We start from the raw sequence: 25,900 nt of genomic DNA, 5'->3' as shown, positions 1-25,900 counted from the left end.
CATCTCCTGTTTATCAAGAAGTCTGAAGCTTTCGAAGTGGAAGTTATCTCGGAACATGAATTGTAGAATAGAATCACCATCAGTCGATGGATTTCCAACTGCAGCGAATACGTCGAAATCTAATTTGATACAAGTACTACCGGGCGAATGGCTGCATATTCCAATGCATTTCCAATATCTTTTCTTTCTATTTCTAATTAAATATTAAAGTACTTATATTTTACATTGCGAATCATATATCAGTAGATGAATTTTACAGACTACCTAAAATTTTAAGATAATTTCTTAGAGAAACGCACTGAACTAATTTTTGTAAAGAGCAAGAGCAAGAGAGAGAGAGAGAGAGAAAGTGAAAGCAAGAAAGAATGGTCAAATTTTAGATAAAGAATATTCAGTTTGTAGATACATTTTTTTATTCTTTTCTAATATACTAATTGATAGAATATAAAGACATGATTCATGTGTAAATAATTAATGTTGAAAATTAATATATAACCAAAAGATATTGCATAGAGCAATAATCATTTAAAAAGTGATCTTATTTGTTTCCCCATCCCCAAATAACCTTAACAAAGCCTGTAAGACCTGCTTGACCTCCCTTCTTAACTTGATCACCAAGTTTGTCACTCAAATCTGGAAATTCAACCATATTGAAAGCTAAGTCAAAAAATAATGGTTTACAAGGAATACTTTGCATTGCTGGTGGTAGTTTATAAACATTGGGTTGTTTTGTAAGTAATGCACTATCTTCTCTGTATTCATGAAGCCGTTCATACAATGGTTTCTTGCTTTTCGTGAATTTATTTGTTCCAGGTTCTTCATCTTGACCATCTTCTAAAACACTATGAGCATGAGCGGCATATTGAGCACCTTCAATTGATGTTTCTAACTTATTCAAGGCTTCTTTTAGATCAATAGGTAAGATATTGATATGTTGAAGAGCATCTTTTACATGTTGTAAAGATCGCTGATATAATGCCATTGCTTCACGCCACCGATGAAGATTGGCTAAAGATTGTGCCATATAAAAACATCTAAAAGCTCTGTAAGCTTTATTTTTAGCTTCTTGTTCGAGTGCAAATTCTTTATCATCTTGTAATTGTGATATTTCAACTAGATTATGTAATGCAGCTTCATATAATCTCACAATATCCTGAGGTTTAGCTTTCTCAGATTCTTCAGCTGCTTTTACTAGAGCTAAATTACGTTCTAATGTACGAGATAATCGGATATATTGTAAGTAGGTAACTAAATGTTGAGATGGAGACACTTTGTCATTATCTTTGTTTTTTAATTCATTTTTAAAGAAATCTCGCACAGCTACAATTGCATCTTTGCAATCTATAAGATGTGCTTCTAAAAGATCAATCTTAGCTTGATTAGTTGCTGTCTTTTCCAGTGTTTGATTCAGTCTAGAATCTGCTATCAGTAAACCAGCAGCTCTGGGAGGCACAGTACCACACGATTTACCACGCCATGTAACTTCTTCAGTATTTGCTTGCTTTTCACGTGTTTGAGCAATCAATGAATCTAAGCCAGCTAATAACTCTCCGCTTAATTGTCCTCTCATCTGCATAAGATCATCAATGGCAGTGGTATCTCCTATGTTATAGGCACAATATCTAAGACTTGGTGCAAGTTCTTCAACGCGTGCATTGTACATCAATCGTTCATTTTCTGATAAAGCCGAAGCTAGTTTTCCATAAACTACTTGAGCTTTTTGTAAATTTTCCATTGCACCTTTCCATAACTGCAATTCAAAATGCAATGATCCATGCATCCAAGCTACATATGCTTGCGCTTCTAGTTTAGTACGAGCATCGCTGTTTATATTCTGAAACATTGATATTATCACAATTATAAAAATATTTATAACATTTTCATTTTCCTAATATTTACATACGTACTTCTATCAATTCTTGCAATTGTGCAGAGTACATAGCAGCTTTTCTTAATCTTGATATTAAATGGAACTTCTTTCGCAGTTCTGTATTGGATTCTTGTCTTAACTGCATTGCATAACTCCATGCACGTTCAGAAAGCATTAATGGAACTTGTAGAAATTTGTCATCGCTAACCATTGCTCCTGTAATATCTTTTCTTTTAAAATGACGTCTATCACCTTGAGGAACTTTAAGAACTTTACGCAAACGTCTAAGTCTTCTTGAACAGTAACCCCTGTATCTTTGATAGTCCCCATGCCTTAGTCCATGTTGTTGTTGAGCTTCTTTAATAATTTTTAAAACTATCAACATATTAAGGATAAGAAATATTGATATTAAAGGTAAATAATAATAGTAATAAACCATTGTGATTCAATACATATTGGAATCTAATATACAGTTATGAGTATAGCTCATATATACAAAAATTTTTATAACATTATTATTAAATAGATCAATCAACTACTATTTCTAGGTCAGCAAAAGGTTAGAAAATAACATATGGATATATTTTATTTGTTTAAGCGAAGTTATTATAACAATATTGTAAAAGGATACTTTCTAAGGAATATGTCTTCTTTTCTTTCGATACCATTGTGTCCTGCACTTCATTTTCGTTATTTAAATCTGTAATTTTTTCATCCACGACCATTTCTGTAACACGTCTCCAATTAAAGAGATTAAACTAGATCAGATTCGTATAGGGAGTTTCAATTTCGTTTTCCTTCAATTTATTTTTGTAGGTGCGCTGGTGTCGATTTTTTTAAAGATGTGTATGGTATTCACACATACATAGAAATTTTTACTAACATTAAAAATAAATAGAAATGCACAATAAAGAAAAATATTAAAAAATAGAGAAAAATTTGCTTATTAGAAAATCTGTCTATAATATATTTTTATGTATTTAAAATGAAAAAATATAAGATTTGATAAAAAATGATGTAAGATTATAAATAAAATCGAGATATTTTTAAATGAGGTTCTGATATAAAGAATTACATTTAATAAAAACACTTACCAAATTTGAAAATATCCTTTAAGATCGGCGTTTCTGCGCATGCGTTTATGATAACCGTAAAGCAATGTATTACGAGTGACGTGGCTGGAGTGACAGCACGAGTTATGCGTTTTTCGATAATGTTACATAGTTTTGAATTTTATAAACTAATATAAAATAAATATGAGAGTTTAATAAGAACACAATTGTAATATTTACAAAATTACAAAAATTTAAAGAAGTAAATTTAATTGTAAAAAGAAAGTAAGTTGAATTCTTTAACCTATAATAAATAATTTGAGCAAAGATATGAAATAAAGTTATTGAATAAGGATATGTTTATGAATTGCATGAGTTGACGGTCGATCTTTTTTTATGATCATAGCAACATGACAACGTATGAGGATTTTATTCAACAAAATGAGGATCGCGATGGAGTTCGTTTTACTTGGAATGTCTGGCCATCATCACGTATTGATGCTACTAGGCTTGTTGTTCCCTTAGGAACACTTTATCAACCTATTAAAGAACGTCCGGATTTACCACCTATTCAATATGATCCAGTTTTGTGTACTAGATCTACATGTAGAGCAATTTTAAATCCATTATGTCAAGTAGATTACCGTGCAAAACTATGGGTCTGCAATTTATGTTTTGGAAGAAATCCTGTAAGAAATACATTTATATAAAATATTCATTTAACGATAACTGAATTTTTTTTAATTACTACTATTTATAACATATTTTTATATGTTCATTTAGTTTCCACCACAATATGCAGCTATTTCAGAACAACATCAACCAGCTGAACTAATTCCTATGTTTTCAACAATCGAATATACTATAATGGTAAAAATATCTTTATTTACCATTAAAAATACTTTTATTTATAAATTTACACATTTATTCTTTTTTTATATTATTTCTTCAGAGAGCACAATGTCTCCCTCCTATCTTTTTACTCGTTGTTGATACATGTATGGATGATGAAGAGTTAGGTGCACTTAAGGATTCACTTCAGATGTCTTTATCTTTGCTTCCACCTAATGCTTTAATTGGTTTGATTACTTTTGGAAGGATGGTTCAAGTGCATGAGTTAGGTTGTGAAGGATGTAGCAAAAGCTATGTATTCCGTGGTACTAAAGATTTGCAGCCAAAACAGGTTCAAGATATGCTTGGTTGGTATTAAATTATTTAATACATTTTTTATTCAAATTTATTTTATTTGTCATTATTTTTAATGAATTAGGTATTGGTAGACCAATACCTGGTCAAAATCCAAATCAACAGAGAGGTTCTGGTGGACAGCCCTTACCACCGGCTAATCGATTTTTACAACCAGTACATAAATGTGATATGAGCTTAACAGATTTACTTGGAGAGTTGCAATGTGATCCTTGGCCAGTCGGACCAGGAAAACGTCCATTGCGTTCAACTGGCATGGCATTAGCTGTTGCTACAGGACTTTTGGAAGCTAGCTATGCGAATACTGGAGCCAGGTAATGAAATAGTATTATTGACAATAATATGACAGTGTTTCGTATATACATATATATATATATATATGAATAATTTTTTAGAATCATGCTCTTTGTTGGAGGACCATGTTCTCAAGGTCCTGGTCAAGTTGTAACAGATGATCTTCGTCAACCCATCAGATCGCATCATGACATTCAAAAGGATAATGCAAAGCATATGAAAAAAGCTACTAAACATTATGATGGTCTTGCTTCTCGTGCTGCCACTAATGGTCATATAATTGATATTTATTCATGTGCTCTTGATCAAACCGGATTATTAGAAATGAGACAGTGTTGTAATTCAACGGGAGGTCACATGGTAATGGGAGATTCATTTAATTCATCTCTTTTTAAACAAACATTCCAACGAGTGTTTACAAAGGATGCTAAAGGTGAACTAAAAATGGCATTTAATGCTACTTTGGAAGTTAAAGCATCACGAGAACTTAAAGTTTCCGGTGCTATTGGACCGTGCGTTTCGTTGGGTATAAAGGGATCTAGTGTAGGAGAGCAAGAAGTTGGTTTAGGTGGTACATGCCAATGGAAATTTTGTTCTTTAACACCATCAACCACAACAGCAATTTTCTTTGAAGTTGTAAATCAACATACTGCGCCGATTCCACAGGGTGGCAGAGGTTGCATTCAATTCATTACACAATATCAACATAGTAGTGGACAACGAAGAATTAGAGTTACAACTATAGCTAGAAAGTATGTATTATCATTATATAAATTTTGTATTTTTTTTTTTTTTTTTCTTTTCATTTATAATATTTTTGATTATAGTTGGGCAGATGCATCTACGTCATTTCATCATATAAGTGCAGGCTTTGATCAAGAAGCAGCTGCAGTTCTTATGTCACGTTTAGCTGTCTTTAAAGCTGAAAGTGATGATGGTCCTGATGTTCTAAGATGGGTGGACAGAATGCTTATAAGACTTGTAATTATTTCTTAATTACTATTTTAACTTCATAACTATTTAATATTATATAAAATATAAAAATGTATTATTTATAAATTGCAGTGTCAAAAGTTTGGTGAATATTCTAAAGATGATCCAAATAGTTTTAGACTCGCAGAGAACTTTTCGTTATATCCACAATTTATGTATCATTTACGTAGATCCCAATTTTTACAAGTATTTAACAATTCACCAGATGAAACAAGCTTTTATAGGTAAAGTTATTTCTGTTATATTTATTTATTTTTTCTATATTAGATTCACTTTTATTAATTCACTTTTATAATAGGCACATGCTAATGCGTGAAGATTTGACAAATTCTTTGATAATGGTACAACCCATTTTATATAGTTATGGATTTGGAGGTCCACCTGAACCCGTGTTACTTGATACTTCGTCGATTCAACCAGATAGAATTTTATTGATGGACACATTTTTCCAGATCCTCATATTTCATGGAGAAGTATAAATATATTTCTTAGTTATAGTCTCAGATATATGTAGTATTATATATTACTGTAATATGCATTATGTTTAAGCTGCATTTCCTTCAATAGACTATAGCACAATGGCGACAATTAAAATATCAAGATTTACCAGAATATGAGAACTTCCGTCAGTTATTAGCAGCACCGGTTGATGATGCTGCTGAAATACTTAGTGGAAGATTTCCAGCACCTAGATATATTGATACAGAACAAGGAGGCTCGCAAGCTAGATTCTTGTTGAGCAAAGTAAATCCCAGTCAGACTCATAATAACATGTATGCCTATGGAGCGGTAAGTTCATAAAAAAATTTTATATCTTATTTTATGTTTAATTATTTTCATTTTATATTAAATAATATCGAAGTTACGTTTAATAAGTTCATAAAGTTTTTTTGTTATTACATATATTGTCCTCATATATGCAAAAGTTTTAGTTAGCATATAATATCAATCATATGTAACTAATATTTTTTTTGTCACCACGATCCTGTGAACCAGGGGATGCCGTTACCCAGTGGGGTGTGTTTTTCAACTCATTATTAAATTGCTTTTTTTTTATAAGGCTTCAATGCTTTGGTGGTGGACTTTCATGAAATAGTATTAAATTTTTTAATTGTGATAATCTCAAAAATAACATCCAAATATTTATCATTTTATTTAAGATAGCACACACACAAAATTTATTATATTATATATTATTTATAGCAGTATTTTTCATATTTATCTATACATAATATTTTTTCCAATCTATATAAATATAACACGATAAGTATATTGAGATACATGCAATGTTAAAAACAGGATTCTGGAATTTCAATGATTTATATAATATTAATAATTAATATATCTATTGCTTAATATGCTAATATGACACAGCTTTATATAAATATGTTTTTATATGTACATACTATTTATATGTACATGTAAAATACATATAGATTGATGTTTCTCATAAAAAAACTTTTAGTATCTCTAATCTGTGTAAGGTTGAGGGTTAAATTTATGGTTTTATGTTATAAATTATTTTTTAATTTTTTTTTACTAATCTAATAAATTATCATTTAGGAAAGTGGAGCTCCTGTTTTAACTGATGATGTCAGTCTGCAAGTATTTATGGAACATTTAAAGAAGTTGGCTGTTTCTTCTACAGCATAAATCTTATATGGATATCTATCTTAGAATTATTAATTTCTATGCATATTATACATTTTTCAGCCTCACTAGCATTATTAGAAATTATTAATTTTTTATATTTGATAGAGTATCAAGTATATTAAATATATAAAATAAGTTTTGTAAATTTGTCAAAAGAATTTTGGAACATGCAATTTATTTAAAACTTAAATGTATACAGTAATCCACATAATGTATTTTTCTGTCTTATGATTTTAAGATCAATAATTGTTGTTTATATAAATATAAGATTGTATTAATAATATAGAATACTGTTAATATTATTCCAATTGTTTGCTTTTTTACATTCTGGCATGCTTAAAAATTATTGTGTTCTTTATATAATGCATAACATGAATAACATGTAACACAAACAATATATAATATTCATATAAATTATACAAAGATTGTTATATGAAAATATAATACTCATAAAAGATAAAGAAACAAAATATTAGACATATTAATACATATTTCATTATAATAAGTTTTCTTTTTTATTTTGCTCTTTTTAACATTATTAATAAAGAAAATCTGTTAGAATACATAGTAAATTTAGCTAAGAAATCTTATAGACATTTTTTGTTCAACGTCTGTTCGTTCTAATACTTTGCAAAATTCTTCCAAAGATATCATACCATCTCCATTTTCATCTGCTTCAACAATTGTACGTTCTGCAATGCTGGTAAGTTGTTCCTCACTATATATAAATAGAGAGAGACATATTAATACGTATATATCTATATAGTGATCTATATTTTACTTGTGTAAATATATATACTTCTTACCTAATGTTAGCTCCAACCATCATGTGCAAAATAGCCAATAATTCATCTTTAGATATTAAGTCATCGTTATCCAAGTCATACATTTTAAAAGCAACTATAAATATAAATTATTAAATAATTATTACGATTTGTTAATTATAATTTTTTGTATTTACCAATTAAGTTGTTTATATAAATAATAAATATGAATGAATTCGTAAATTATCTAAAACAAGTGATAATATTACTTACATTTTAATTTTTCCTGTCTCGAATTTAATCTGTTAGGACTATTTTTCTTGATTGGCCTAAAATGTGCTAGTACTTGCATGAACTGTAAAAAGTTAACTCTATCATTACCACTTTCATCAAAAAAGGCATTTACTATTCTTTCACCGAGAGGATTTATTGCAAGTTCAGGAATTCTTAGAAAATCTTCTCGACTTAATGTACCACAGTCTCCACGATCCAGACTAGTAAATCGACTATATAAGCGTTCAATCTGATTTGGAGTAACTAGAATAAATGAAATAAAGATTTAATTAAATATATACACACACATCACACATATTTAATAGAATCTTATTTTTCATCTATTTTAATATGTTAACAATTTTATAATTTTTTCAGTACATACATCCTGTTGCTTCTTGAATTTGAGCTATTTCTTCTTCACGTAAAAGAAGACTCGATTTATTTCCCATTTTATGCTATATATATATATATTACTTTAGGATTTTAATATTAATGTTATTATATTGATTATATAAGCATGATTTCAGATCTACTTTAAAAAGTTCAAAGTACAATTTAAGATTTTAACAACTGAAAAATTGAAAATGTGTATGAAGTATACGATTATTATTCACTGTCGTGTGATTCTAGCGAATTTCTTTCTACTCTTATTAATTATTGTATAATAGAATCGCACTTGTAGGTTTTAATTCCATTTTTTGTTTTTACTTCGATTAATTTTATAATTGCGCAAACAGGGTAAATACACAGAACTATTTTATTGTACGTATTTTTCTCGTTTCATATCATATGTACACACAATTACATATATATTTACAGGTCGCCAACTTATCAAAAATTCAAGAGAATAAATAAAGAATCAGAAAAATACTGTAAAAATAGATAGTAGACGACTTTATAAATTTAAATGAGACGTATAATTTAATATCAATTAATAACTAATAATTGGAGAAAAAACATGTAGCAAAGTATCGATAATTAAGTTACTATATTTGTAATGTCCATTTTGTTTGGCGTTTCAAGAGAAAAGTATGTATGTAGTGATTAATCTCAGAGCAAAGTGGAGTTGGCAGAGAAGAGCGCTACAATGCAAATAATTTGAATTCAGATGTTCATAACTTAAATATAAAATAAAGATAGGATCGAAAAAATTCACGAATTTAACTGTATTAATATGATCGATTTTATGAGTAGATAGCTAGTATTCATTTTTCTTAATTGTTAAAGAATCAAAAAATTAATTTTTTAAAAATGCTATCTTTTAAATTGAAGCTTAAATTCGCGGGCTTTTGTAAATGTCATGCGAGGTCTTTTGAATCACTGAGCTATAGCTAAAACACATTCTAAATAAATTCTTAGTCTTGTATAGTTTTTCAAGAAATTTTTGTGAAATTATGATTACGTATATAACAAACGCATAGTAATAAAACAAACGCATAGTTTTTTATCTTTATTAATAATTAATAATTATTACATTTAATAACAATGGATTCAAATGATGAATTTTGTAATAATAATTGTTAGTCGTTTTTATATATCATTGTTATGATATAAAAAATGTATATAATCTTGTAACACTGTAATTTCTTTTTTGGTTTTAGGTAAAGTTGTAATCCCAGAAACATCATTTTCTATAAAAGTTACAAATTTTAAGAATCCATATTGCATAAGAATATATGAAACCAAAAATTATATTAAAAAATCTAGTCTTATCACTACAAAATTAGTAAAATATATGAAAAAGGAAAATTTGAATTCAAAGAATAATGATGAACCAAATTTAGGAGATGTAAGTTAAAATATTTATATTCTAATAATTATATAGATTAAATAAATCATATACCATATTTTTTTATTATATTTTTTATAGCTTGTCATTGTTCATGGTAAAGTAAGTCAAAACGTGGATCTTCCAGCATGGTTCTGCAGAGGAATAATTGGCCACTTTAATCCTACGACTATGAAATATAATGTTCTTTTAATAGATCATGGAATTTCAGTAACATTATTAAAAGATGATTTTATTTCTTTACAACATGATATTATATCTGATAAGTATTTAACATCAGTTATTGGTATATATAACATAATACCTACAATTATTAAAAAAAAAGAGTCTACGAATGAATTTATACAATTGTAAGTAAGTTTGTTTTTTTAACATAATTATGTATATGCTTTATGTCTTAATATTAAAAATTTTTAAACAGTGTAACAAATAAATGGACAAACAAAGCTATAAAATTTATAAAAGAATTAATTATTGGATCTAGTATAATATATTTTGATAGTTTAGTCTGTGATGAGTATGGAAAATATTATGGAGAGTTATATCTTGTTATAAATAATGAAATAATATGTTTAAGTAAAACTCTAACTGAAAATGGATATGCAACTTATCTAAAAGGAGGTAATCTTTCACTACAGTAATCTTTGATATATAGCATGTTAAATCTGATTTTATATCAAATAGTATATAAAATATTTTGTCCATATAGATTTATTAAAATTAATAAAGGAACCAAATAGCAAGTTCAAAAAAGAATCTGAGAATAATATTACTACTTATTATATACGAAAAGTAAATGATAGTAATTTACACAAAAATAAGGATTATATGGTAAATTTAAATAAATGTCATTCTAGAGAAAGCAATGCTGAATATAAAGAAAGGTAAAAAAGAAACAGTAAATTATATTTATCAATAATACAGTAGAGTACATGTTATATGTATTATATTTGTCCATCTTTTATTATTAGAGTTTTATGTATTTAATATTAATAATATTTAGGTTTCATGAAAAATGTTCAAATACAACAATAGAAAATCGTACACGTAAAGTATTAGTATACAGCAATATATTATGTAAAACTTTGAATTTTGTTACCGATGCTCAATTCCCTGCAAAGATACATAAGGTGTGTTTTTGAAAAGAAATATTTTCTTGTATTTTTTTCCTTCAACAAAGACTTTTTAGATATTCAGTACATAATATATTGTATATTTTTTCTTTTTGTGCAGGCTTGGGATTCATTAGTGCAATCAAGTAAACCTAAAAAGATGCAATCATATATCTGGCCTGCTATAAAGCAAAAGCTAGATGTGGTTGCTATTGGAACTAAAGATTCTGGTAAAACATTCGGGTACACTTTTGCTATTACTGGTTTACTTGCTGCACAAGATTCGGTAATTATTATTATATAATTACTCAATGTAAGTTTATTTGTTTTGAATTAAGTGTAAGTGAAACTTATATTTAAGCTTTATTTTTACATTATCTATTATGTATTATATTTTTTTGGTATTTCATCATGGTTACATTTAACTTATTAGTCATATTAATAATATATTTATATATCTTTGTTAATGAATTGAAATATTTCAATACAGTTGCCCGAAGGAAATAAACCATCAGTATTAATATTATGTGCATCGTCTTCAGAAGCATTCAGTGTGCATTCACTTTTCTTGGAATTTTTGCAAAGCTATGATAATATTAACACAATTTTAGCCTTTACTGGAAAATCATACAGGTCACTGGCGGTAAGAATATATATATGGATTCTTATTTTACTTTTCTTATTATCTTATTCTTATTTTTATGTATATCTAAAGCCTATAAGAAGATTATTTATTTGTTTTATCTTTATTGTTTCTAGGCTGAAATATATAATGGATGTCAGATATTAGTTTCAACACCAAGATTCTTAGCAAAATTTATGAGAACATACAAAGATTTGTTAAATTTTGACAGTCTTTGTCATTTAATTCTTGATAGTGCAGATGTGATATTAGATAAATATTATGCTTCTGTAAGACAAATAATTTTTATGATATAATATAATCTTTATGGTATGATATAAAATATTATCTGTATGTGATGTTTTAGATAGTGGAATTATTTGGAAAACATAAAATAATTAAAAATAGAGAGAATCAAAATGACGAATTATTTCCATTACAAATAATCTTTGCTGCGAGATATTTCACAACACCGATAAGGACACTCGTTCAAAAAGTTATGTATAATCCATATATATGTATTACTTCATTCCTAGAAGCAGTAATATTTAAATCTGTTCAACCAAAGATGTATCTTATAAACTCAAAATTTAAACTTCAAAAGATTTTAGGTAATTATATTTGTACAAAAATTTCATCTTAAATCAAGGTATTAATAAAATTTTTATATAAATAAACATATTTTAGATGTATTGGATAATGAAAACAAGTTAAAAACTATGATTATATGTACAACTATCGATGAAGCAGAAGAATTAAACGCGTTTTTATTGAAACATAAACAAATACTTCTAGCACATGAGAAAAAGCATCTATTTGAAATACAAGGTTTGTTAAAAGTAAAAAAAAATTATAAGACAATTTTACCTTTAGAAATACTCTTATCATATTTATTTTTTTGTTGTTATTAACTATAGCTATTAAAGAAGTATGGGAAATATCTATCCCTGGTCATTATCCTATTATAATATCTACTGATGAAGTTTTATCTGATTTAAATATTACAGATGTAGATTGGTTAATACACTATTCTGTTTCATTACATGTACAAACAAAATTTAATTTCAGATTTTCAACTCTTATGAATAACTTACAAAAGGTAGTAAAAAGAATTATTAATTTTTTTCTTTACTATACACTTTATCTTAAACTTGATAAACCATTAGGTATTTAATATATCTTGATAATTACATACATGAAATCTTGATAATGCATATAGAGTTAGGTAGAATTAAATAGTTTATTATATTTTTACAGAAAACAACTAAATGTAAAGTTACAATATTTGTAAATGAAAATGATAATATACAATTTTTAAGTATAATTAATATGATGAAACGAATGGGTGTAGTGCTATCAGATGATGTATTACTTAATATTGAGGTAGAGAAGAATATTTCTTATATTAAGTATTATTTTTATCATATTTTTTTAAATTTAAGATTTTATGAATAAAAATATAGTAATTTATAAAATATTAAAACTTAAAAAGAAATATATTTTTTATAGCGTATATCTATGTCATTGGATAAATGTAAAAAGGAATATCCTATATGTGACAAAGTGAAATCATTAGGATTTTGTCCAAACAAAAGTTCTTGTGTATTTAGACATTGTATTCTTCCCGACATCGATACACCAATGACAGAAATAGAAACGTAAGTTGTATTTATTAGTTTTTACTAAATTTTTAAAATATTGGCCTCTATTCACATAATTAACTTAAATGCAGAAATAATTATTAACAAATGCAGAAATTCATAAAATTTATATAAATATTCAAGAGATTATCACACTTGTATATACATTTTTATTTTATTGCAGAGGAGATAAAGTTAAATTTATAATTACGTATATACATAATGCAAGTCATTTTTCAGCCAGAGTGGTAGAATATGTAAAAGCAAGTACTTTGGAAAAGATAGAATTTTCAAAAAATGAGTATATTATGCTTACATCAAAAATTCAAAATTTTTATGGGAATATTGATAACAGGTACTAATACAATAGAAATTCATTTCGAAAAAATTATAATAATTTTAGACGCAATTATTTCTTCAATATTTATGTATGATATATATTTTATACAAATATGTATGTAGGAGGAGATCTGTTAACGTTAATGTAGGAGATATTTATGGCTTAGAAGACTCAATAGAAAGTTTTAAAAGAGTACAAGTCTTACAAATTAAAGATGGAAAAAGCAGTCATTTTGAGAGTATGGAAATCGCAGATGTAAGATGTATTGACACTGGCAATATATTAAACGATATTAAGGTATTTAGTACAAAAATGGATAGGCTTTTATTGTATAATATAATACACACACACACATATATATATATATAGATATATAATTTATAATTACCAATTTTAGGTACAAAAATTATTATGGTTGCCAGAAGAATTATCTAAATTGCCAGCACATATAGTAGAAATTTTTTTAGTTGGCATAGCTCCATGTGATGATGAATATGAATGGAATAATTGTGCTAATGAAATTGCTTATGATTGGTTTGTCAAGAATTTAAATCAATATTCATATATTATTGGGGAGGTAAATTATCTTGAATACAATTATAAACTAAATATTTTAACTAATCAAAAAAAACAATAAAAATATATATACATGTATGTAGTAATATGTTATATTCATTTTAACATATAGGTTTCTTTACATTTGAGTAACATAATTTGGGCAAATACTCTTGAAATTGGAACAAAGATGATTGGACGATCCGATATAGTTGGTCTTAATTTAAAAACTGAACTTATAAATAAACATTATGCTGCTGTCAATAAAGATCATATGCAAAATATATATACGTTGTGTAAAAAAGGTGGGTTAATCAAGAACAACAAATGTGATTTAGAATAGTTGAAATTTTTATAAGAGAAATAACAGAAATAGTTTTTTTCTTTTTAATATACTATTATACACGAACATATAATCTAAAGAATATTTTGTAAAAAAATAAGTGGCAGTATCCTTACATTAATATCAATTATATATCCTTTCACAAAACTTTTATTATTAATCTTGTATAATCTAGATATATTTTTGTTATATATATTTTTATATTTGGTTAACATTATTTTATATATAATGAATATAGTAACAGAGATATTTTGAATATATAAATTTACTTGTTAGATTTATTTATCATCAGTATCATCAGGTATGGTTTTATCATCAGGTATTGTTTTAGCATTAGGTTTATATGTACTTTTAACTACAGTTTCGAAGATCTTTGAATTACAATATAGTAATGATAGTCTATGTTTTCCCCGTAATTGTTGTAATATTTTAAGGCGTTCTTCTAGTAATGTTGTTCTAAGTAAGAAAACACGATAATACATCAACATATCTTGACTGTTATATCCATATTCATACAGTATATTTATTACTTTATCTAATTTATTTATCGATACATCTAACAAATCTGGTGCTCTATTAATATAAAATTTAATTTCATCTTCAGTCATATTTAATCTTTTACTTAAGAAATCCACATGTTTACCATAAATTTCCTCTAACATTTCTGTTTTCTTTAATGTTTTTATATGGCTGAAACAATTTTTTATTATATTTAATTGTTGAATAATATAGTTTTAATGAACTTACTTGCTTAATTCACGTATAGAACCTCGAAGTATCCAAGGCATTATTTTTTTCATTCCTGCTGCTTTCATCATCGATGATCTTCTGTGTATGGTTCTTGCATTATAATTAAATACCCAAAGAGCAATTAATACATCCTTTAATTCATAATCAAATTCTATAATAATAATGAAAATAATATATGAGTAAATAAAAAATAATATATACGATAATAATCTATAATAATATGAAATAATATATTATAAAATGAAAAATATAACAAATAATCTATTGAATAATTTTTGTTACCTTTCAATGTTTTTATAACTTCTTTTATTCTTCTAATAGAAAGCGTTATTACTGAGGGTTCTTTTTCAATATATTCACATAATGTATGGACACTACACTGAAAAATACAAATGTTTTAAAAGTAATAACATAAGTGATAAAAATAAGTAAACAAAAATTCTTAAATTCAAATTTGTGATTTGATTTTATAATTACATGTAATTCATCTGCAAGATATTTAATTTTATTTATTTTCTTTCCTTCAATTGTCTCTTCATTAAACATTAATACACTTAAATATTTTTTATTTATGTTTAGCAATGAAAGCATTTCAGAAATATCATCATCAATATTTTTGATGCAAGCGATTTTTTCTTCTAAAGTATTAATGTTTTCTATCAGTATTGGTAAGTTTTCTACAATTGAAGATACTGACAAACCAGCATTATTTGCAATAGTAATCATATTTATTATCTCTTCTTTTGTTAATACTTTACATTTAATAATACCTTTCCAGATTTTTAATGCTTCATACTTATTGATTGAAAGAATATTTGATAAATTAATAATTAATGATCGATCAGGCTTTGTATGTGCAGAAGTATTATACATATTTTTTTTATAAAACCCATTATATTTATGAGTATTAGAAGAATACTTTCTTATCACTTGTATCGTTAATAAATTAAATAAACCTATTTTTGATTGTATACTATATTGCAATAATAATGAATATGTTTGTAATTGATATGCTTTAATAATCAACGTTACTAGGTTACAGGCAAGTTGATTTGCCATTACTATTTCTTATAAACATGTTTCACTTTATCGTACAAATTATCCATTGAATTTCTTTCTTCTTACTTGAATTGTTTTTTTTTTTTTTATAATAACAAACAATAATTTATACAAAATATAAGTACTTAATTATTTTAATAATAATTTAGAATTGTCACTGAATTTGTAATTTTATAAGATTAATTTATTTATTAACATTTTTTTACAATGAAAAAACATACTAAAGAGATTTTTAAGACGATCTATTCATAGTTCGTTACATACACGAAGCTTCCGCAACGAATAGAAAGAATTTGATCTTATACATAACCTCAAATGTAGAACGCTCTCGATTTATCGGACTTTCAGCGACATCTAGTGGTTTAGTGATGTAACTAACTTTAAAACGAAAATATCTCGTTGTAACAAAGCTAGTAATATAAATGTTTCAATTATCCATGAATTATAAAAAGACATATTTAATTATAACATTTATAGTTTTTATTAACATAGTACATTTAATTATCATCTCATAATGTATTTAGTAATAACATCACCGTGTAAAATTTGATTAATATAAACATAATCATACAATTTTTAAATAATATGAATATTAGACAACATTAGTCACGTGATTGCCGTGAAACAAAACAATAACGAATCGCGTCAGAGTAATCACAATAATCCGTTATTTGCGCGGTTGGAGAAAGTAACTACAGCGTTGTAAACGATCGCTACAATTCTAAGATTTTCTATTTATTTCAAGTAGATTCGACAATAGAAAAATAACGGTAGTAATTGTGATCGAGCGTAAGAAAGTATCGGGAGTGTCAGTGCAGTGTTTTTATTATATTATCATTATTATAACGAAGCATTTGAGTGAGTGAGATCAAGTAAATCGCAGTGTTTTATGTGCAGTGGTTCGATGGTTATCCCAGCGATGTTTGATGTAGTTCTTCGATCGTAATACGTAAGTAAATGAACTATTTTAATTCTCTTTCTTTTCTTTATTTTACCTTATCGACATATGGAAACACAAACGAACAGAAACAAACACGTACACGTACACGTACACGTACACGTACACATGTACGTATGACTAATCTTAACTACTACGAGTATGGTTAATATATGTAAAGTACGGAAAGTACGGAAATTGCTGTGGTTTGTGTTATTATAAGAGTGAAGAGGAAAGAGAGGCAAGATATATACTTAATTATTCTTCTTAAGAAAGTTATGTACATGAATATAATTCCAAGATTTTCATACAACTTTTGTTTAATTTATCCGAGCTTAGTAATGACGCCGATAAGACGGTGTCAAGCAGCGTGTCAGGGCCGCGTGTATGTACCAGTCGTAGAATAGCTAGAACGATCCTTTCTCTTTACTTGTCAGTTGGAAAACGAACTCGCACGCGTTCTCCGGTACGTTTTATACCATTCTCTTTGAGAGTGAAAAACTCGTTTAATATACGCGAAAACGATTACGAAAGTAATTCGATTAGATTTCGTCTTCTTTGTGCCGATCAAAAGTGAAAAGCGTTTCGTGATAGGGATCGATGTAAATATATATATATATAAAAAAAAAAAAAAAAAAAGAAAGGAAAGGAAAAAGGTTAACCTGTGTGATAGTGAATACAAATAAAACAGTTTAATAAGTGGAATATTAATTAAAATAATCGGAGGTAATACATATATATATATATAATTATATATTGTGTATACAATTTTCATATAGTTATTAATATCACAAAAATGTTTAAGTTAAGAACGATATACTATTTGAAAGTTTTACCGTTGGCTATACTGTTGATTGAATTAGTCGTTGATTAAAAAGTTCATCGAGTTAAGGTCGAAGTATCATTAAAAGTGTTATTAACCATTTTAACGATTTTATAACTATAAGAAAAATGTTTCGTGTTTTCAGAAATTTTTCTAACGATATTGTAGTCGTACATCTATTCTGTAAATTAAAATTTCTTCCTTGACGTTCTCATATTCACTCGACATTAAAAATATCATATTATCGAAAGTTTGTGGTACGTATGCAATTCGACAAATATAATTTGGATATTTTTTTATGACAACGAGATATTTTAAGACGGTTAATCCGAAGTCGTTTGTTTCGATGAAATTATGCAACCTTTTTTAAACGTCTCGATCATTTTTAATTAACATTAATAAAATTTTGATTATTGAGAGAGTATATCGATGATAATAAGGCAAAATATGACATTCTCTCTCTCTCTCTTTCTCTCTCTTTTTCTCTCTCTCTCTCTCTCTCTTTCTTTCTTTCTTTCTTTCTTTCTTTTCTTTTTTAATCTTAAAAACGTATCTCATTTCAGAAACTATAGTCCCATAAATTGATTGAGAAACTTTTCAAACGATATTATCGTCGTACATTTATTCTTTGACTTACAATTTTTTCTTTCATGTTCTCATACTCACCTGACGACATTAAAAACATTATATCTATACTATAGAATTATATATATATATATATATATATATACACATATTATATTATAGAAAAAGAGAAAACATTATATCGTAATGAAATTTATGATACGTATGAAATTCGAAAAATATAATTTAGATGCGTTGTTATAACAATATGATATACAAAGACAGTTCTCTCTCTTTTTATATATATATATATATATATTATATATATATATATATATTATATATATTATATAATATATATTATATATTATATATTTTATATATTATATATTTTATATATATATGTATATATATATATATATATATATATATATATATTTCTGTTTCTGTCTTTCAATTTTAAAGACGTGTCTTATTGCAGAAACTATAGTCGTAGAATGTAGACTCGGACTATAAACGCGTATAGAAACTATTGTGTCAGAGTCTTGGCGAAAGATACTTGCTTTCACTGCATCGCACGATTCGTTCGATGTCTCTTCCTTCAATATTTACTTGTATAGTAGATACAAACCTAATCTATTTCTTGATCGTTCATCATCTTCATCGTCGTTGTCGTTGTCGTCGTTGTCGTCGTCATTGTCGAAAATAACGAGCATCGTTATCTTTACAATTCTTGTGATTTTCTCTTTTTCTCTCTTTTTTCCTGAGTGAGAAAGTTTCATGACTTAATCGAAATTGTACAAACCAAAATGCATAATTGCAATTTTATTCGTTTGTTTAATGTTTACAATGTTTAAAATTAATTAAATTAAAAATTAAAAGTTGATACGTTTCTTTTACTTTCGTTTATTAATTTTTGCAATTTTTTTTTCGGATTTAATTATTTCAGAAGAAATATTTTGTAAGTGATACTTTTGAGAAAATGCTTATAACATAAATTAGAAAATGTTTAGTTGATGAAATCAAAGTGTATCGACTTAACCGACTGCGAGATAAGTTGATACATGTATGAAATATCTTGATATGATTTTTAATAAATATTTTTATTACTTCACGTTAGTTGCAATATGATTGTAATTTAGCTATATATTTTTATTTGAATATTTATTTGAATATTCTTATTTGAAATATTTTTAGTTGATTTTAAACGACAGAAAGAACAATAAAAAATTAATTTCTTTCCAAGTCTGAATAACAATTAAAAATTAATATATAGTTAGAACATCTTCATCGCATGTTATTGTGTGCACATTTTATACAAGAAATATTTTTTCTGCAAGAACAATTACTTTTCCTTCATATGTAAGAATAAAAGAATGATAGAATAATAATCGCCATTGTTATAATAATAGCGTGTAATAATAGCGTAGATAAACGTACGCAAACAATCAAATTTCAAACGTCTCTAGAATAATAATATGATCGAAATACATATACACGGTGTACATAAATAATTACAGTGTATCAACAATCTGTTCATGTCGATCAATTTATAGTCACGTTTATTTTACTTTTCTATCTTAAAAATAATACTTCGATCGACTTAATTTGCGATAGATCTTACTAGTCGTGGAATTTGAAAGATACTTAAACGTAGGTTATAGCAAATGTATCTATAGAAAAGATAATGAGCGTCCTATTCGCGACGAAATGTAATTAGCGTGGAACCGTTCGTGGAATTGAATACTTTCTTTTTTCTATAGAATTTGCTTACCCAGTGTTGCTGATGCTTTTGCTAAAGGCATTGCTGATGGATGTCGCTACTGATGAATCCAGTCGAGGTCTCTCTTTACCTCACGCAAACCGAGAGAGCTGTGCTTGCCTTGTACCGAATTTGACCTCATTTCTAAACCCCTATTCGGGAATTATAATTCATTTAAATCGATATCTAGGTCAATCTCTTCTTTTTTTTTCTTTGAATAAAACTCGAAGCTATCATTTGTATTCGCATGTTTGGTTGGGTTGCTTATGTCTGCATGTATCTCTTTTGGAGCTAATTAGATGCTTATCTTCTGGCCATAATTAAGCCAGTGAGAATAGAAGTTACGTATGTACATATGTATGTATGTATGCATGCATATATGCAAACATGTATGTATGCACGTATGTATATATGTACATACGTAGCTAAAGTAGGTTCACTTTAATGTCCCAGGTGTTGTCTCATTAAGTTTGATAATTATTCCAAGATACTACTTGAACTAGTAGTAATCAACTTGAAGTAATCAACTATTACTAATTATAAATGTAATCTCGCTTTTTACCCTATCGTATCGATTGCATTTTTTTTTTCGTATTTTTTTTTTTTACAAATTCACGTCTAACGAGATCGACAGTGCAACATCGAGGAAAACTTATTTATTTACAGTTTCGAAAGATCAGTTAATCGGTTTATGTCTTTGGTATAAATGAAAATATTTTTAAATTTCATCGACGCGATACATTTCGTAAATACATGATCGATCTTGACAATATCTATCCATTAGAATGCATCCGTTTGTTATGCATTAGATCGAATTTTTGAAGTATTTCCGCGATGTCGATTAGCATCTCGTTCGATCAATTTTTTTGGATAGATTCTAAAGGATTTGAACACAAAGATTGTATTTTCAAGTTGATCTTTTTCTACTTGAATATAAATAATTACTATAATTTGTAATTTTATATCTTTGTATTATATATACGAATCTTTTTATATACGATCTATAGCTAAATTACAAGAACGCTTATGTTATATATATGATATATGATATATACGAGATAGATAGATAGAGAAAGAGAGAGAGAGAGAGAGAGAGAGAGAGAGAGAGAGAGAGAGAGAGAGAGAGAGAGAAAGAGAAATGGAAAATTTGGTACGCGATTTACACGTTGGAAATGATTTCGAAAAGGATAGAACGATTTTATTAACACGTTTCGTGTCGAGTGGTTTTTGCTCAACATTTAATTTAGGTCTTTGATGTTTTGAATGAATTTAATATCATTAATGATACACATAGCAAAGAACGTGTTAAACTATGTATACGCGTAACACTATATCTGTGGATATTCGAGTTCACATGAAATCGTACGATCGAGAAAATAAATGCGATTATAAATACATCTTATTTATCAAATATATTTCTATCAAATATTCGTATAAAAACCATATACCTATATTTATATATCTACCTATGTACAATCTTATCTTCATTTTGTATGATACATTTATGTGTGTGTGTGTGTGTGTATACAATGTGTATGTGTATCAAATTATAGCAATAACGATTACGTAAGTCGATTTATCATTCGACCATGTAAACAAATTTATTTATTACTGTGATCGTGTGACATTGGCAATACGAAGTAAGGAACACGTTTTCGATGAAATTCATTTGTATTGGTTTCTTATAATCGTTGAAAGTGAAGTGGGGGAGACAAAAACAGAAAGTTCTTCATTTCATAAGAAATCTCGTAGGAAATAACTTTTAAGGATCGACGCGTTAAATTGATAACGATTTTAGGTTCGAATATGTTCTTTCTTCGCGTATAGTGCGAAACGATCCGTGTTATTTGATTTTATACCGCAGCATTTCGCGTTATTAACGCATGCGCAGTTATACGTTTAATTTGGGAAAAAGCTTCGAGAATCGAACTTTTGGTGCTGTCATTATCAAAAGTGATGGCAGTGAGACATTATGCGCGGGAATACGCTATAAGAATAAAAGCTACCGAGAGGAACCACGACGATAACTTAGACGATAGCGATGATTATGGCGAATCGGAGGATCATTATCCATTGATTCGACAAACTACGAAAGATTTAACGATCAGCACGGACATTTATAAAGGAATCAACAACGAAATTCGTCCTTCGTCGAAATTCGTAAGTCTTTTAAAATTTACGTTATTTTATTTTATTTCATTTTATTTTATTCTATTCTATTCTATTCCATTCTATTCTATTCCATTCTATTCTATTCTATTCTTTATGATCCTTTTTTTACAAGTTTTTATTTGTAATTTTTATTCTGTTCTTCGTCGAAATTCGTAAATCTATTTAAATTTAAATTATTTATATTATATTTTTTTATCTCTCTTTTTTTTTTTTATTGTTTTGTTTTCAATTTTCTTTCTAGAAGAAAAAATGATCGTTCGTGTTTCATTCTATGACCTATGTGTATATATCTGTCTGTCTCTCTCTCTCTCTCTCTCTCTTTCTCTCTCTCTCTCTCTCTCTGTCACTCTCACTCTCTCTCTTTCTATCTTTCTTTCTTCAATGTCGTACACGTACGTTGTACGCGCGTTGCATCGAGTAAATGTTCCCTTCACGTACACTTTTCAAGTCGAAGTTTTTTCTCTGGTCTTCTGTTCTTTTTGTTTTTTCTTCTTTTTCATTTTTCCTTTTTTTTTTTCGTTCGTTCTTTTGGCGTCCACAACGAGATCGTCGATTGGTAGAAGGTGATAACCGTTCGTTTGCCCGCTTCTCCGACCATATCGTAGTATACAATAGCGAGTAGAAAGGTTATAGGGATGTTATTTCGGAGGTTACTCCGAAATCTCGACGCGGGCGGTATTTCAATTTGTCGACGATTGTCGATCGTTTCGAGAGAGTAACGTTACTTGTTCGATGGAAAGGGAGAGGGTGAGAAGAGAGAGAGAGGAAGGGTAGAAACGAGAATATGTTTCCGTCCAGAAAAAGAGAGATGAAGTTGATGAAGTTCTCGATTTATACATCGAGACTCGTCATATGCATTAATTAATCGAGCATATATCTATGTATATGCAGTATATACATACATACATACACACACATATATATATATATACACACACACACACACATATCTACATATACGATGTACAATTTTATATATGCAAAACAATTTAAAGCTTTTTGCGTAATCGTTCGTTTTAACGCAAGGATCGTAACGTATAAAACATTCTTAATATATTTATCGATTAAAGTATAATCATTATTTTTGAATACTATATTTTTTTCTGATTTGGCCGTTTATCACGGTAACATATCCATTCGAAAATGTTGATATCAGACGTTTATACATTCGTAATAGTCATTACGATATTATACAATAAAATACTTAATTTTTATTATCGAAGAAGCGACAGATTTGTGGTTTAGGGTATCATTTGAATGTTCTGACACGTGAAAGCACATCGGAACAAATAAATTTTACTGACCATTATTCGTTCGGCATCCGCATTCGGTCACGTAGTTCTCCGCAAAATGCACAAAGCAATGGATATAAATCAGTCGTTACCTACAGAAGTGTTATTCTTCCGTTTTTAATGAATATAGAACGTTGTGACAAAAATCAATGTGCCATACGCGCGAAATTTATTGATTTAAGAATCGTTCGTAAGCAATGTCAAGAATCATATAATAACTACTTTATCTATGATATTTCGGAACTTGAGAAAATAATCCAACGGAATAATACTATTAGGAATATTAACGGAAACGAATAGAAAGGGATTTTTCTCTTATAAAATTCGTTCGCTTCGAAAAATTGAAATTGAAAATATAGAAGTATTGAAAGTTGATGATCTTTTTTTTTTTTACTTTTTTCTTTTTTATTTCTTTTTTGGTTTTAAATTCCATCCGGTAATAAACGTTCAAACGGTGGCCATCGATTTCAAAATAAAAAAGATAGGAATAACAAAAATTTTTGTTTCTTTCAGAAATCAATTTTCTAATATTTTGAAATAATCAGAGAGAGAGAGAGAGAGAGAGAGAGAGAGAGAGAGAGAGAGAGAGAGAGAGAGAGAGAGAGAGAGAGAGAGAGAGAGAGAGAGAGAGAGAGAGAGAGAGAGAGAGAGAGAGAGAGAGAGAGAGAGATCTATACGGGTTTTGTTCTTCAGCTATTGTGATATCGTCAATTTGACTTACTCCCCAGTATTATTATTCGAATGAGAAGCATATGAGCGAGTTACAATATTCGATATCGGTAGCCTCGAGCGATCGAGATCGAACCGAACGACCTCGTTAAACTTTCACACATGTAAAGAGGTTGTTGAAATATCTCAACAATGTGTGGCAAGGGAAAATTCAAGTCACTTTGAAACTACCAGGGAGGACAGACTGTTCCTATCTTCCTCCTTAAGAAGGACTCACAATGATAAAGATGTTCGTCCTTGTAGACCATTCTACTCGTGAGAATTCGAGATTATTAGTACCATTACTATGGTTCTTATCCTTGCTCGAAAGGACGTCCTTTCGCACGTTTTATTGATTTTTGTAGAATTGATACGGTTCTTTTTTTTTTAGAAAGCTAGTGACATTGTTTTACAAATGTAACTCATACGTTATATATGCATATATATATATATATATATATATATATATATATTAGATCATTTCACAGTATAAGTATTTTTTTTTTTTTTTTTTTTTTTTTTTTTTTGAATATCCCCCGAGATAACACCCCAAGGTGAGATCCTGCGATTCGTCCATTATAATTGCATTCTAGTGACGATAGTTCCTGAAGCAACCGTTATCATTTTAATTTTTGCAATGAATGCGAAATGAATCTCTCTGTATTAGACACAGGAAACATTTTTTATGATTCCCCAGTAGGCCATGAAAGTTGGGAGTAGCCTATAAAAGTTAAAAATGTAATCTCTGTATTTTAGTTGGAACTCTTTCGAAAATATTATCGTATTCGTCGCTTTTCTAAGTTTGTGATCAAAGTTTTTATCGGTGTTGAATATTTTTTGATATCGTCAAATTGGCCATCGAAAAGGAATGTTGTTTCTAGAAATGATGTATGATACTGGATACTCGACAAGTTCGATTGAATTTTTCAATTGATCTAGGAGATCGATTTTTCTAAAAGATTTCTCGTATCGCGAAATTGTATATATTCATGAAAATATTTCGCGTGTCTTCTTACGATACGACACCTTCTACTTTTCTACTCTGACCGGTAAGCCGCTTGCTAAAACTTGCGTGGCCAAGAAACGTAAGAGGCTCGAGGGATCTATAAATTCAGAGTCTCGTCGTCGTCGTATTCATCTCGTTCTAAGAGTCACACGTCGTTTCCAACTTTGGCTATGTTTTCTCCATCCATTACGATCCTCGATCTTTGCCGGTTTTAAAGCCGTTCCGATTTTAAAGCCTTCGGTTCTTATTTTCGTCTACTTGTTGCTCGTAGTTGTTGATACTTATCGATCTCTACGACTAGTCGACTAGTCGTTAAAA

The 25,900-nt window shown here is 28.1% G+C and overlaps 6 protein-coding genes across 11 annotated transcripts in view; 3 read left to right on the top strand and 3 right to left on the bottom strand.

Annotated features, from left to right (window-relative positions):
* Nucleotides 1-395: 395 nt before the first annotated feature.
* LOC122631037 (signal recognition particle subunit SRP68) lies at nucleotides 396-2,654 on the bottom strand. Its single transcript, XM_043816222.1, has 3 exons — nucleotides 2,502-2,654; nucleotides 1,908-2,245; nucleotides 396-1,834 (listed from the first exon to the last, which is right to left on the bottom strand). Exons 1-3 carry the CDS (start codon nucleotides 2,593-2,595, stop codon nucleotides 539-541), a joined length of 1,728 nt encoding a protein of 575 aa, XP_043672157.1. The 5' UTR covers nucleotides 2,596-2,654; the 3' UTR covers nucleotides 396-538.
* A 377-nt stretch (nucleotides 2,655-3,031) lies between these two features.
* Nucleotides 3,032-7,370, top strand: LOC122630988 (protein transport protein Sec23A). 2 transcript variants are annotated; one of them, XM_043816119.1, is made up of 12 exons: nucleotides 3,032-3,207; nucleotides 3,329-3,611; nucleotides 3,706-3,792; nucleotides 3,875-4,121; nucleotides 4,193-4,442; nucleotides 4,524-5,174; nucleotides 5,250-5,403; nucleotides 5,488-5,639; nucleotides 5,714-5,888; nucleotides 5,983-6,204; nucleotides 6,412-6,432; nucleotides 6,979-7,370. In XM_043816119.1, the coding sequence occupies exons 2-12, from the start codon at nucleotides 3,333-3,335 to the stop codon at nucleotides 7,066-7,068; spliced, it is 2,328 nt and encodes a 775-aa protein (XP_043672054.1). In that variant the 5' UTR covers nucleotides 3,032-3,207; nucleotides 3,329-3,332; the 3' UTR covers nucleotides 7,069-7,370. The 2 variants fall into 2 exon arrangements, with proteins under 2 accessions (XP_043672054.1, XP_043672055.1); XM_043816120.1 differs by lacking the exon at nucleotides 6,412-6,432.
* A 189-nt stretch (nucleotides 7,371-7,559) lies between these two features.
* Nucleotides 7,560-8,865, bottom strand: LOC122630989 (calcineurin B homologous protein 1). Its single transcript, XM_043816122.1, has 4 exons — nucleotides 8,491-8,865; nucleotides 8,106-8,369; nucleotides 7,875-7,968; nucleotides 7,560-7,786 (listed from the first exon to the last, which is right to left on the bottom strand). The coding sequence occupies exons 1-4, from the start codon at nucleotides 8,555-8,557 to the stop codon at nucleotides 7,642-7,644; spliced, it is 570 nt and encodes a 189-aa protein (XP_043672057.1). The 5' UTR covers nucleotides 8,558-8,865; the 3' UTR covers nucleotides 7,560-7,641.
* A 74-nt stretch (nucleotides 8,866-8,939) lies between these two features.
* On the top strand, nucleotides 8,940-14,628 carry LOC122630986 (putative ATP-dependent RNA helicase TDRD12). Of its 2 annotated transcripts, none has more exons than XM_043816118.1 (18): nucleotides 8,940-9,137; nucleotides 9,710-9,897; nucleotides 9,979-10,247; nucleotides 10,319-10,518; nucleotides 10,607-10,781; nucleotides 10,901-11,027; nucleotides 11,131-11,295; nucleotides 11,500-11,652; nucleotides 11,769-11,921; nucleotides 11,999-12,242; nucleotides 12,319-12,459; nucleotides 12,549-12,730; nucleotides 12,889-13,014; nucleotides 13,141-13,289; nucleotides 13,456-13,626; nucleotides 13,734-13,908; nucleotides 14,009-14,188; nucleotides 14,300-14,628. In XM_043816118.1, the coding sequence occupies exons 2-18, from the start codon at nucleotides 9,844-9,846 to the stop codon at nucleotides 14,507-14,509; spliced, it is 2,874 nt and encodes a 957-aa protein (XP_043672053.1). In that variant the 5' UTR covers nucleotides 8,940-9,137; nucleotides 9,710-9,843; the 3' UTR covers nucleotides 14,510-14,628. The 2 variants fall into 2 exon arrangements, with proteins under 2 accessions (XP_043672053.1, XP_043672052.1); XM_043816117.1 differs by lacking the exon at nucleotides 8,940-9,137 and adding an exon at nucleotides 9,529-9,627.
* A 94-nt stretch (nucleotides 14,629-14,722) lies between these two features.
* Nucleotides 14,723-16,396, bottom strand: LOC122631103 (transcription termination factor, mitochondrial). Of its 3 annotated transcripts, none has more exons than XM_043816372.1 (4): nucleotides 15,737-16,396; nucleotides 15,542-15,638; nucleotides 15,257-15,410; nucleotides 14,723-14,965 (listed from the first exon to the last, which is right to left on the bottom strand). In XM_043816372.1, the coding sequence occupies exons 1-4, from the start codon at nucleotides 16,316-16,318 to the stop codon at nucleotides 14,788-14,790; spliced, it is 1,011 nt and encodes a 336-aa protein (XP_043672307.1). In that variant the 5' UTR covers nucleotides 16,319-16,396; the 3' UTR covers nucleotides 14,723-14,787. The 3 variants fall into 3 exon arrangements, with proteins under 3 accessions (XP_043672307.1, XP_043672305.1, XP_043672308.1); XM_043816370.1 differs by having other exon boundaries at nucleotides 14,724-15,199; nucleotides 15,737-16,386; XM_043816373.1 differs by having other exon boundaries at nucleotides 14,727-15,199; nucleotides 15,542-15,633; nucleotides 15,737-15,879.
* A 5,583-nt stretch (nucleotides 16,397-21,979) lies between these two features.
* LOC122631168 (venom dipeptidyl peptidase 4) overlaps nucleotides 21,980-25,900 on the top strand; it is a 274,219-nt gene continuing 270,298 nt past the window's right edge. Inside the window, exon 1 of one of the 2 annotated variants that reach the window (XM_043816506.1) lies at nucleotides 21,980-22,564. In XM_043816506.1, the coding sequence (XP_043672441.1) occupies nucleotides 22,361-22,564 (204 nt within the window). In that variant the 5' untranslated portion in view covers nucleotides 21,980-22,360. The remainder of the gene's footprint in view (nucleotides 22,565-25,900) is intronic. The other variant, XM_043816493.1, reaches the window with a different exon arrangement.

The sequence above is a fragment of the Vespula pensylvanica genome, chromosome 8, assembly GCF_014466175.1.
Source record: "Vespula pensylvanica isolate Volc-1 chromosome 8, ASM1446617v1, whole genome shotgun sequence".
NCBI classification, from domain to species: domain Eukaryota; kingdom Metazoa; phylum Arthropoda; class Insecta; order Hymenoptera; family Vespidae; genus Vespula; species Vespula pensylvanica.
The sequence above is the reverse complement of the archived record's forward strand: the minus strand, read 5'-3'. Positions and strand labels throughout refer to the sequence as shown.

Coding starts and splice junctions, on each gene's coding strand:
- LOC122631037 (XM_043816222.1), bottom strand. CDS start 2,595: ATGGTCGTGGATGAAAAAATTACAGATTTAAATAACGAAAATGAAGTG. Junction 2,246..2,501: donor GAAGACATATTCCTTAGAAA/GTATCCTTTTAC, acceptor ATATGTTGATAG/TTTTAAAAATTATTAAAGAA. Junction 1,835..1,907: donor AATTGCAAGAATTGATAGAA/GTACGTATGTAA, acceptor TCAATGTTTCAG/AATATAAACAGCGATGCTCG.
- LOC122630988 (XM_043816119.1), top strand. CDS start 3,333: ATGACAACGTATGAGGATTTTATTCAACAAAATGAGGATCGCGATGGA. Junction 5,175..5,249: donor GTTACAACTATAGCTAGAAA/GTATGTATTATC, acceptor TTTTGATTATAG/TTGGGCAGATGCATCTACGT. Junction 5,404..5,487: donor ACAGAATGCTTATAAGACTT/GTAATTATTTCT, acceptor TATAAATTGCAG/TGTCAAAAGTTTGGTGAATA.
- LOC122630989 (XM_043816122.1), bottom strand. CDS start 8,557: ATGGGAAATAAATCGAGTCTTCTTTTACGTGAAGAAGAAATAGCTCAA. Junction 8,370..8,490: donor AATTCAAGAAGCAACAGGAT/GTATGTACTGAA, acceptor CATTTATTCTAG/TTACTCCAAATCAGATTGAA. Junction 7,969..8,105: donor GAGACAGGAAAAATTAAAAT/GTAAGTAATATT, acceptor TTATATTTATAG/TTGCTTTTAAAATGTATGAC.
- LOC122630986 (XM_043816117.1), top strand. CDS start 9,594: ATGGATTCAAATGATGAATTTTGTAATAATAATT. Junction 10,248..10,318: donor ACGAATGAATTTATACAATT/GTAAGTAAGTTT, acceptor ATTTTTAAACAG/TGTAACAAATAAATGGACAA. Junction 14,189..14,299: donor ATTCATATATTATTGGGGAG/GTAAATTATCTT, acceptor TTTAACATATAG/GTTTCTTTACATTTGAGTAA.
- LOC122631103 (XM_043816370.1), bottom strand. CDS start 16,318: ATGGCAAATCAACTTGCCTGTAACCTAGTAACGTTGATTATTAAAGCA. Junction 15,411..15,541: donor AGTTATAAAAACATTGAAAG/GTAACAAAAATT, acceptor TTATTATTATAG/AATTTGATTATGAATTAAAG. Junction 15,200..15,256: donor TCTATACGTGAATTAAGCAA/GTAAGTTCATTA, acceptor AAATTGTTTCAG/CCATATAAAAACATTAAAGA.